This window comes from Panulirus ornatus, chromosome 35, assembly GCF_036320965.1.
Source record: "Panulirus ornatus isolate Po-2019 chromosome 35, ASM3632096v1, whole genome shotgun sequence".
Lineage (NCBI taxonomy): Eukaryota > Metazoa > Arthropoda > Malacostraca > Decapoda > Palinuridae > Panulirus > Panulirus ornatus.
The window spans coordinates 8,422,674-8,435,250 of NC_092258.1; the positions used below are offsets into that span (position 1 = coordinate 8,422,674).

A 12,577-nucleotide genomic window follows, 5' to 3' on the forward strand; every position below is an offset into this window, starting at 1 on the left:
GAGGTTAACCCATAACAACAACAAACCTTGTCTTGGGGTTCGCCCGCTGAGTCTGAGCTGACAGTCAGGCCGGTGCTTCTCTTGAATCTAAGTGCTTGGGTACAGGAGGCACAATGTCTGGTAACAATATCTCGGCTGTGCTCTACGGCAAAAATGATTTAAGGCTTGTGAGTATACTTAATGGTTGCTTGTCTTGTTATTGGTTCAGTAAGTAATGCGTTCCTGTTATATTTTTTTTTTTTTCAGTACATGGAAAGCTGAAAGTTTTGCATTTGAATATGAAAGGAAGGCAACTACATTCCCAGGAACCAAACATGACCAGATAGTTTTAAAGATGGGTCTTGTGCGATGTAGCTTTCTTACTAACTCTAATAAACTTATGTAATCGGTTTGGGAACATCACAAAGGGTCGCCTATCTCTGCTAACTCAAATAAACTTATGTAATCGGTTTGGGAACATCACTAAGGGTCGCCTGTCTCCCAAAGTGATTACCATTAACAAATATGATTCTTGTGTAGTTACTTGTGCAGTCACCAGAGTGATTACCAAATTTTACTCCCTAGACGCCACAAAAATGACTGAGGGGTATAGAAGAAACACGTATTAGTGGACTCCTTAAACGTAATTGTTGTTTGGACTAGAGTTAGATCATTTGAGTTTTCTTTATTCCTAATGTGATGAATAATAGTTGGGAGGGCGGTGAAGGTCAGGGAAAATGTGAAGTTGATTAATGAAAAGGTGAAAAACTTTGAGAATTCATCAAAGCCGATTATATGTAAAATTGGCTTTGCATCGCTATTACCTTTGAATCTAATGTCATTTTCTGCATTTAGTGTAATGTTTGCTGCATACAGAAAGCGTGTTGTATGTTACTGAGTATTTTATTTAATATTAATGAAAACTATGGTACTAAATGAGGGAAAATGTAGCACCTATAAAATCACTAGAGTCTTTGAAATCCTTATTTAATTTCCTCAGCCTTATTTAATTTCCAGTCTCACCCATGTTTGAGCACCACCAAAATGGTGCTGGATGTCAGTAAGTAGACGTCACAGCAAACAGCCTCAGATTCCTAGCAGAAGACAAAGGTAATAGTCTACTTTAGCTTTTCATTGCTCTTAGTTAGTAGAGTATTTGGAAAATATAATCACATTTTTTGTGCATAAATGTTAGCATTGTGTTTGATAAATGATATTTAGTAAGGTTAGTGGGGTTGATTAATCAATAAGAAGTAAAGGCCTCACCAAATAGCCTAAATGATAGTAGACATATGTGAACAACAGATTCATCTGCTTTGGGGAACATGTGCCTGTTTGCTGTATCAATTATTTGCTGATATCTAATGCCATATGCACATTACCCTTTCTTTGGTTAGATTGGTATATTTAAAGCAAAATAACGTGAAAAGAATAGATCTTGACTGCTCGGGAGGTTAGATAAGGATTTCTTAGTTCCTGCTGATTTTTTTTCTCAAGTGTTTTTCCTTTCTTTCACACGTTTGCTTTATCATATGTTAATGAGATAAGCAAAAGGAACAAATGAAGAAATGGCCTCGTTCTCTCGCAACCATTCCATGTCAGTCATGTAATGCACTAAAGTCATTTGACATAGACCACTCCAAGGTTGCCCCACATCATTTATGTCCTGGTTCAACCCATTGACCTCAAGCTGTCCCCTTTATACTACATTGCTCCAGTTTATTCAGTCTTTTTTTTATGGTTTGCACCCTCCTGCATGTTCAGGCCCTGACCCTTGACAGAATCTTTCACTCCATCCACCCACCTCTTCCTTGGTTTCTCCCCTTTTCATTTTTCACTTCCTTTCTGACATGTATACCCTCTTAAGTCATCCTTTTGTCGCTCATTCTTTCAATAAGTTCGAACCACTGTAGCACTTTCTGTTCATCTCTCTCATACATACTCCTGGTACTAAAGCACCTCTCTCTTACCCTCAAATTTCTTATTCGATCAACATTCCTTGCAATATTTGACGTCAATTTTTTCATATCCACTGTAACCACCCTCTTTTTTACATACTTGTCTCAAGGTCCAAGCCTTGCATCCATATAGTAGGGAAGGGACAAATAAGCTTTACCATCAAACATGCCCATGTCAGAAGTGGAAGGAACAAGGAGAAGGAGATCAAGGAGGAGTGGAGGGATGGAGTGAAACATGCTTTGAATGTTTAGGATCTGAACATGCAGGAGGGCGTGAGGCATGGAAGGGATAGTGATTTAAAGAGATGCAGTTTTCAGGAGACAGTGTGGTTCATTAGGCTGAACCTGGGCAGTCAAAGGAAACCACAGAAAGGTCTGTGGGGCCTGATTGTAGATGGAATGTTTTGGCTTTGATGCATTATGCATGACAGCTAGAGGGTGGATGTGAGCAAATGAGGCCATTTCTTCAGGTATTGGGGTTACCTCGCTAACAAGGTAAACAGTGAACATGTATGAAAGCAAAAGGAAAGATCATGTAACTTACTGTAGACCAAGTAAATTGGCTTTGGCTGTTACACCAATGTGATAATTTACTTTTCGTGTTCTGTTTTTCTCACACAAGGACTGGAAACGTAGTAAGGAGTGCATGCTTTTTTACACCTTTAGAAGAAAAAGTACCTGATACATCTTTTTTATTTCTTAAGTTTCATTAATTCGAATAACTGAATAATATTTTGTGCTTGTTAATAGTAATTTTGTTTGAGGCAACATCTGTAATATCTTTCTTTTTTATTTTGATATCCCCAGGAGAAGTATCCAGTTCCAGAACCAGGTCCAGATGGTAAGATTTTGAATTTTATATTACAAACTCAGCATTGATTTCTTCTGACTGATATCAGGCATAACTTATATGTGAATATGAATGGAAAGTTGCTGTGAAGGGATTAGGTACTAACATAAGTGATAGTCATTTGTTGTTTTGGGTACAAGAATGAAATGGTCTTAACCATTATAGGACATTGCCTAACCTTGTATGATTTTCTTTGTTGGTACTATATCCATACTTGTGTGGGTTGCTTTTACCTCTTTTCATTTACACTGGGATGTGAACTTTATCGGTAAGTGGAGGTGTACTATGTCAGGAGCAACTGTGACTAGCACTAGAAAAAGTCCCAGTGTGTCAGTTACCCAAACAACATAATGGAGTAATATGTCTGACCATATGTGGATCTTTGTTTTTACATGTATGGGTTGCCATTTGAATTAGGAGGCGAACTTTATAGGTATGAAGATATGCCTTGTTTCACAAGCAACTACAATCAGCACCAACAGAGAGTCCAAATTGTTATTTAACCATATTTAACCATGATGAAGGAAGGTGTAACCTTGGTGTGTGAGCCAAATTTAGCAGCATAAGGTTAGTTTACCATATATTTTAATTTTTTTTCTATATTTCCTGTTAATTGATTATTAAACTGTTTTTTGAAATTTTCGGTAAACTTTGATCCAGGGACCCCATAAATGTTTCATGGCTTGGTCCTCTAAGGGTTAGAAACTATAATTAATTTATTTGAGTGATATTAGTAGGATTGACAAATGGACTGAATGAGAACTAATATGTATATGTGTATATTATAATTTTGTTAAACTAAAACCCCCCAAATTATACATTCTGTTGGTGTGGGAGGGAATTCAGTGAATAGGGGAGGGCCTTTACTGGTAGCATGAATGCTCATTATTGATATAAGTATGTAATGATTATGGTTTTTCTCATAGGTTTTCTGCATACATCTAATCACATTACAAAATTTATGATTTTTAAGGCATGATTTCACAAACCTCACATTTTACATATTTCTATCTCTAGGGATAGGGGAGAAAAGATTCTACCCACGTATTACCTGCAAACATCAGCAAGGATTATAAGTTGGTGTGAAAACTTTGTCATGTGACAATGGGAGCAGTCCTAAACGGGTCATCAGAAGACAAAGAGGGCGGATTAAAGATTAACTTACATAATGATATGAATATTAAAAGGAAGAATGGCTTAAAATGTTTAATTCATTTAGAGAAGCAAACTAGGAATGGTCATGGCTGATATTGCCATATCTTAGTTGGTGCTAACTTTAATATGGTAATGCCTTCCAACCAGTATAATTTGCATTTGATATGTGTAGTACATTTATTATTTTGGGAAGTTTTAGGCTGTTACGATTAATGACTGTTTTTTAATTTCAGGTGTACTCATAAGAATGGCTCAAGTTGGGATTTGTGGCTCGGATGTATCATACTTGACAAAGGGATTTATTGGTGATTTTGTTGTTAAAGAACCAATGGTCCTTGGTCATGAGGCTGCTGGTGTGGTGGCCAAGTGTGGCAAGAATGTCACAACTCTAAAGCCAGGTATAATTTTTCAGGACAAAAACTAATTGGACATCCCACTGTAGTATTCAATACCATATTTTAGAATAGATAAGAGCATATAGACTTTTTTACATATTTATAAATGTGTTGTTGCACTTTGTTTCTTATGATTTTCTGAATTATCTTTAGGTGATCGAGTTGCCATTGAGCCAGGCGTCCCTTGTCGCTTGTGTGAATTCTGCAAAGGAGGCAGATACAATTTGTGTCCTGATGTTTCCTTCTGTGCTACACCTCCTGTCCATGGAAACTTGTGCCACTATTACACGCATGCAGCAGATTTTTGTTACAAGTAATTTTTCAATTCTTTTTATGAAAATTAAATTATTGTCATTTAGATATTTCTTGGGGGAAGATTTGGAGTGAAATAGATCAGGGAGAAATTTGAAAATGAGTGTACCTAAAAACAATGGTATGATGGAATAGAGATATATAAAGAACTGTTAAGCTCTCAGTTTGACATTATTGTGGCAGAATTATTGTTGTAACATTGTAGTTTGCTGTGAATGCACATTGTTGGAGCTAATATGATTTATTTTTTGAGCTTGAGCTTAATATGAATTTTGGTGTGTAATAACATGTTAGATTTTCTTTGAGACTTGTTTCACAGCAGTCATTGAGGTAAGCACTATTGTGAAAACATGGGCATCCATGCTGTGATATTTATTTCCACTTTTCTCAAAGTCTGACTTTAGCTTTATGATTTTCCTATTTATGTATTATTTGCAATAGTGTTTTTAATTTTTATATACTTTTCAAGCTTTTTATTTTAAGGTGTGTACTGATGTATCTGTTTACCTTCATTTAGTTTGTTCATATGATTAATGATCAAATTTTGAATATGCAGAATGGCAAAGGGCGTATGTGGGATAGAGTTGATTGGAACAGTGTTGGATATAGGGGGCATTGTGCTGTTAATGGACTTAACCAGGGTATATGAAGCAACTTAATGAAAACAGGGAAAAGTCTGTGGGGCCTGGTTGTGGCTTGGGGACTATGGTTTTCTTGTATTACACATTATAGTTAGAGAATTGATGAGGCCTTTTCTTCATTGGTTTTTGGTGCTGCTCTGCTAATGCTGGAAATGGAGAATAAGTGTGAAATATATTAATGGACTGAATCAGGGCATGTGAAATGTCCAATGCATACCATGGAAAGGTCTGTGGGGCATGGATGTGGATAAGGAGCTGTGGTTTCAGTGCATTACACATAATAGCTAGATAATGAGTGTGAGTGGGTATGGCCTTTCTTCATCTGTTTCCTAGTGCAACCTTGCTGATACAGGAGGTGGCAATAGCCTAGTGCATAAACTGTGAGAAGAATGATGGTGAGAGGGAAGTGTTGTGGGAGCAGCTGAGTTAGTGTGCCTACAGTTTTGATGCAAGAGACCAGGTATTAGTAAGAGGTGATTCAAGTACAGATGCTCCTCGACTTACAGTGGGGTTATGTTCTGATAAACCCATTGTAAATTGAATATCGTATGTTGAAAATACATTTAATATGTACATTTAATACTGTACATCTAATCTACCGAACATCGTAGCTTAGCTTAGCATACCTTAAACATTCTCAGAACTCTTACATTACACTACAGTTGGACAAAATCATCTAGCACAAAGTGTATTTCATGATAAAGTGTTGAATATCACACCATTGTAAGGTCAGAAAATCTTAAGTAGGGGAGCATCTGTATGTCTAGATTTTACTTTCATAGATCAGATTTTGTAAACTGCTTAGTATAAAATGAGAGTAGCCTCTAGTTATTAAAGGAATTTATATTTTGTTTGTTGCCATATTTCATTAATTTGAATATTTCACATTTTTTTCTTTTCATAATTGAATATGTTTTTGCCATATTAACTGTTTCCGTGGTCATGATCATGTTAATTCAAGGAAGCAAATTTTGAGCTCAGATGTTTTACTCTCTTGTTCAACCCTTGACCTTATAGCAGATTTATATTTTATTTATTATACTTAGTCGCTGTCTCCCTTGTTAGCAAGGTAGCGCAAGGAAACAGACAAAAGAATGGCCCAACCCACCCACATGCACATGTATATACCTAAATGCCCACACATGCACATATACATATATACCTATACATTTTAACATATACATACATATACATACACAGACATAAACATATATACACATTCATACTTGCTGCCTTCATCCATTCCCATTGCCACCCCACCACACGTGAAAATCAACACTCCCTCCCACTTGCGCATGCGAGTTAGTGCTAGGAGAAGACAACGAAGGCCACCTTCATTCACAATCAGTCTCTAGCTGTCATGTGTAATGCACCAAAACCACAGCTCTCTTTCCACATCCAGGCCCCACAGAACTTTCCATGGTTTATCCCAGATGCTTCACATGCTCTGGTTCAATCCATTGGCAGTGCATCGACCTCCGTATACCACATCATTCCAATTCACTCTATTCCTTGCACGCCTTTCACCCTCCTGTATGCTCAGGCCCCAATTGCTCAAAATCTTTTTCACTCCATCTTTCCACCTCCAGTTTGGTCTCCCACTTCTCATTCCCTCCACCTCTGACACATATATCTTCTTTCTCAATCTTTCCTCACACATTCTCTCCATGGGACCAAACCATTTCAACACATTCTCTTCTGCTCTTGCAACCACACTTATTACCACACATCTCTCTTACCCTTTCACTACTTACTTGATCAGACCACCTCACCACATATTGCGCTCAAACATTTCATTTCTAACATATCCACCCTCTTCCATACAACCCTATCTATAGCCCATGCCTCACAACTATATAACATTTTTGGAACCACTATTCCTTCAGACATACCCATTTTTGCTCTCTGAGATAACATTTTCACCTTCCACACATTCTTTAATGCTCCGAGAACCTTTTCCCCGTCCCCCACCCTGTTACTTACTTCTGCTTCCATGGTTCCATCCGCTGTTAAATCCACTCCTAGATATTAGATGAAATTCAGAGAGTAGTCACTGAAAAAAGGACAGTTGATTTGAAAATTTTGACAGGAAGAAATTTTAGGGAATTGAAGAAGGATCCTTAAAGGATGGGAATAATTAAAGGGCCTGGAATCAAAGGAAAAACCCAGGGCTCAAGATGTATCATTTTAGGCTTAGCAGAACAGTATACTTTCTTTGTCCTGGTACTTATCCCACGTAAGTGAAACCCCTTAGCATAGCTTTAACTGTTATCAAAAAATGAAATTTGCACAACTAAAATTGCACATACTCAGTCCATGCATATTAGGGAAAATTATTAGTATTTCAATCTTGCTGATAACCAAATTTTCTTTTATAGGCTGCCAGTCATTTCAGTCTAGAAGCAAGCCTTTAAGTGTTTTGGGAAAGTTGTAAGTAATCATGAAATGAATTTTTTTTTTACAGGCTGCCAGATCATGTCAGCTTAGAGGAAGGGGCCATTTTGGAACCTTTGAGTGTTGGTGTTCATGCATGTCGACGAGCTGGAGTCACCATTGGCTCCTCTGTCTTGATATGTGGTGCAGGGCCTATTGGCCTTGTTAATGTGCTTACAGCTAAAGCAATGGGGGCCTCAAAGGTCTGCATAACGGGTAAGAATTGTCTTTGCATTAATATTTTAAGTCTTGAAAACTTCAACAATTATGCCATTTTGTATAAATTGAGTTAGCCCTACAGAGAATTACCCCTAAACATCAAAGTCATGACACCTTTCAGTACAACTATTTATGTAATAAAACCCCTTGCACAGTTTTTTTTGCTTGCTTTTCCCTCATATGCTTCCACCACAGTGTTATAGATGGTGCTATATTCTGGCAACCTCAGGACCAGACTGATGCTAGATTAGGAAATTTACCTATACTAAGATTACCGGATCTCTTCATAAGATAAGTTCCTATTTGGTGGAGTTATACAGTTTTACTTTTAGACACATTAAAAGATAAATAGAATATGGAAAAGCATCTAAGTAATGTTAGTGGTGCCAATGAGTTTGGTGTCTTTTTTTTCATGTGAAAAGCAGGATGGACGTGGAAATGTGGCTTGTTTCATATTTCTTTTTTTGTATGTTCCACTGATTTCTCTCACATAAATAATGATGATGGTAAGCAAGATTAATTATACTTTTATGTAAATTTCCTTCCTGCTTCTCTTTTTACTGTATAATTTTGTACACTATGCTTTATTTCAATTTTCTGCAGTTATTTGTAAGCAGCATGAAGATACATAAAAGCATCATATACCTCCCTTTGTTTTAGTGTATTGGAGTGAGAGGAAGATACAGTAGAGCAAGGCGCTGATGAGTCTGGCACCATCTTTCCTCTCTTCAATATCACTCTTTGTCATACTTTATATAGATCTATTAAACAGGCACAGTGATGGTTGTGAGAAAGATGAATGAAATTTTAGGTATGCCACACTTCATACACTTATTGCTTGTGAAGTCCCAGAGGGTAAGATTAGATTATGCACTTAACAGCTGCCGTATATTGGAGATGTGTAATGAGCATATCTTGGAAACACTGTATGGTGGAGTTTGTTTTACCTTAGGGTTCAATAGAATAAAATTGGGTTTCTTACTTATCAGTTTAATTGGAGTGTGAGATTGAAATGAGAAAAATTGAAGGAAGGGAAGTGTTTTGTATACATTGCAGTGGACATGGTAGCTAATGGAGCTTTGGGACATGAAGTAAACTGTATGATGGGTGCAGGGTGAAGTTCTGAGGTACATTGAGGAATGTGTGGAAAGAGAAGTTTCTGGCTTTTATAGCAGATGGATATGTTTAAAGATAAAGTAGTCCTAACAGTGTTGTATAGATCTAAGGCATAGGTCTTAGGTAAAATTGTATTGAACAGAGTGGATGTAGTGGAAAAAAATGTATGAAGATACTGAATGTTTTGAAGAATTTTGATTGAATAAGAAATGATAGGGTAATAGAAAGGTGTGGTAGTAAGAAAAGTATGTGTGAGAGAGCTGAAAAGAGCTTACTGAAATGGTTTGGACATATGGAAAAGACGAGTGAGGATGGGATAACTGAGAGGTATTTATGATAAGTATGTTTGTAAAAGATATAAAGATAGATTGACACCACAGATTGAGCATCCAACTTCAATGGCAAAAATGAATGGGTCAAGTGCTATTCATTCATCAGGCATTTTCATTTCATGGTGCAAATTATTGATGACTTTAAATGTGAACTCCTATGCAGATATTTTGTAGGTTGTAAGTTTATTCTTCATAAGACACTGAGCTGGTTGGCATGTTAGATGTTTCAATTAATTTTGTGCTTCATATTAATTTAGATGTTGAAAAAGATGGATATTTTTTATAAAGCATAAACAGTTTTACCCTCTCTGTCTCCCCAGACATTGCAGAGAATCGCCTGCAAATTGCCAAACAAATAGGAGCAGATTACACAGTTCTTATTAAATCTGATGAAGCTGAAGCTTTGGCAAAGCACATAAAGAAAGAAATGGGCGGGATGCCAGATATCACAATTGAGTGTAGTGGTGCTGAGCCTAGCATTCGTCTTGGTATCTTGGTGAGTATGCTCTTACTTATAATTAAAATGAAGAAAGGGCATTTTGTTTTTATGATTTCTCATGACTTTATTTCTGAATTCATTATTGTCAGGGAACCAAAATAGATTATCCTGCACATTCTGTGTCATACGTTTCCTATTTTTTCTCTCTGACAGTGGTGACTGATATAGCACAGACAAAGCATGCCCCAATCAAAAGTTGTTTCTGGTGAATGGAATGAAGAGGAAAAAAAGTAGATATTAATCATGGCTTTGTAGATATTTGTAGACCTGACTCCTAAAGATAGAGATCATAGGAAGAGGAAAAGATGAAATGACAGAATTCTTTAGTGTTTCTGTCAAGGGGAGAGATGTATTATTCCAGTCAGTTCTCAAATGGCAGGTCTCAGCACAGAAACTGTTGAGAGCAGCAGCCAGATGCATACCCTGAGTCTAAGCTTTATGGTTAGGCTATGCATGCAGGCTGCTCACTAGAATAGTGGCCAAAATTCTACTCATAAGATGTAGAAAAAAATAACAGTATTGCATCAAATAGAGAGTGATAGATGGCTTCAGAGAGGTGATGCCAGGAGGAGAAAGGGACAGTAAATGAGTAGAATATTGAACTTGGTATGCAATTTTCTAAACAGCAGCTTGTAAATCATGTTTTGAGTAATATTTTTTGCAGTTGATTATTTACTAACAAATGTTTATTGCAGTTGAGGTATTCAGACAAAAGAAAAAGTAAATAACTGACATAAAGAGATTAAACAAGTTTATCATAGAATTACTGTAAAGCTGACATGCCACTAAAAACTTTTTTGCACTAGACTTCCCTTGTGCACCATTTATACCACAGAGGGAAGTAGATATACATACAAATGATGTATTTTGCAATTGGGAGATCCAGATAATACAAAAAGTGTGTATTTGTCCGAAGAGAATAAACAAGCAAATCTAAGAATTACTGTAAAGCTCATACATCATGAATACTTTTCTTTGCTCTTGACTTCCCACATTTATCACTTGTATCGTGGATGAAGGCAGCAAGTATGAATATGTACATGTATATGATGAAATGTATTTTTTTTTTTAATTATACTTTGTCGCTGTCTCCCGCGTTTGCGAGGTATATGTATGTATATGTTCGTGTATGGGCGTTTATGTATTCATATGTGTATATGAGTGGTTGGGCCATTCTTCATCTGTTTCCTTGCACTACCTTGCTGATGCAGGAAACAGCAATTAGGTATAATGAATATAAGTTTAATACCATGGGAAGTAGATGACACTAGGTCAGTACAGCATTCCAATCTGACAGAGATGTAAATGGTGGACTGAGTGATGTGAGGATGGTGTGAGGAGGTCTACTGGGACATTTTACATTGTTTAACTTGGTGTTATAGGAATCTTTTCTCAGTTATATGCTGTATTTGATGCAAGGGCATTCAGGACATTAGCCATCCCCCTCTTCCACCCTATGGATCACTTAAGCACTAAGGTTCCATTTGTTGCCACATCCACTCCAAGTTCAGGACATTAGCTACCCCCTCTTCCATCCTGTGGATCACATTAGCACCGAGTGTCCATTTGTTGACACATCCACTCCCAAGTACATCAAACACTCCAGCTCCTCCATGACCTCCTCATTCAGACTTATACCATCCTGTCTCATACTCCAGCTTCACCTCATTACTTTACTTTTGATTACATTTATTGTCACTTCCTCCTTTCACAGTTTATTTTAAAATATGTAACCATTTAGAGCTTCTCTCTGTTGTCTATCACTAGAGCCATCTCATTTGTAAATAGCAAATTTTATGTAGGTAGCTCATATGTGGCCTTCTCCCCTCCATCGCCAGCATGCACAGTGCAGACTTGTCCCTCACCATATGACCCTTGCATTTATATGTCTCACCACCCCAACTATGAACAGATTAAACAACCACGGGGACATCACATATCATTGATGTAGACCCACATTCACCAAGGACCACTCACCCACCTCCCCTCCTACTGACTCGTATTTCTGACTCTCCTGGCAAAAGCACTTTCCACAAGGCCTGTCTGTTAACCTTGATATATGCTTTTTACACTTCCATAAATGCTATACATTCTACTCTCCTCTTCCAAGTATTTCTTTCTGAAAATGTGAGTGGAAAACACTTAGGCCACACATTCTTTACCTTTCCTGAAACCACACTGTTCCTCCCGAATCGGATGTTTTTTACATGCCACCATCCTCTCAGTCAGTGCTATCCCATTCACTTAAATCAGGTGCATTCAGCTGACATTACCACCTTACTTCATGCAATTCATTTTTCAACAGGCCACAAAATCTGGTGGTGTGATGGTGTTGGTTGGCCTAGGCCCTGCTGAGGTTAAAATTCCTGTAGTTAATGCTGCTGTTCGGGAAGTTGACATTCGAGGCATTTTTCGATATGCTAACTGGTAAGATTGTTTAATTGTTATATCCATAATGTAATGTAGTTTAGGTTATTATTTTCATAGTTGTTTATAAAATTGGTGGAGAATTCAGTGTGTATTTCAGGGTAAGATGTTCAAATGTCAGGATCACTAAGGCTAACAGTATCATTTTGGAAGTGCCAACTGAACTAAGTTGAAAAACTGTATGCATGTGTTCAAGATAATTCTGAGACCACTTGCATTACATGTGCGACCCTTGCCTGGAGAGGTGAAGTAATCCTTGGA

General features: G+C 37.3%; 1 protein-coding gene across 2 annotated transcripts in view; it reads left to right on the top strand.

Moving 5' to 3' along the window:
- LOC139760122 (sorbitol dehydrogenase-like) overlaps positions 1-12,577 on the top strand; it is a 15,158-nt gene continuing 2,581 nt past the window's right edge. Inside the window, exons 1-7 of one of the 2 annotated variants that reach the window (XM_071682990.1) lie at positions 1-167; positions 2,745-2,778; positions 4,176-4,340; positions 4,491-4,650; positions 7,755-7,939; positions 9,711-9,886; positions 12,195-12,316. In XM_071682990.1, the coding sequence (XP_071539091.1) occupies positions 114-167; positions 2,745-2,778; positions 4,176-4,340; positions 4,491-4,650; positions 7,755-7,939; positions 9,711-9,886; positions 12,195-12,316 (896 nt within the window). In that variant the 5' untranslated portion in view covers positions 1-113. The remainder of the gene's footprint in view (positions 168-2,744; positions 2,779-4,175; positions 4,341-4,490; positions 4,651-7,754; positions 7,940-9,710; positions 9,887-12,194; positions 12,317-12,577) is intronic. The other variant, XM_071682992.1, reaches the window with a different exon arrangement.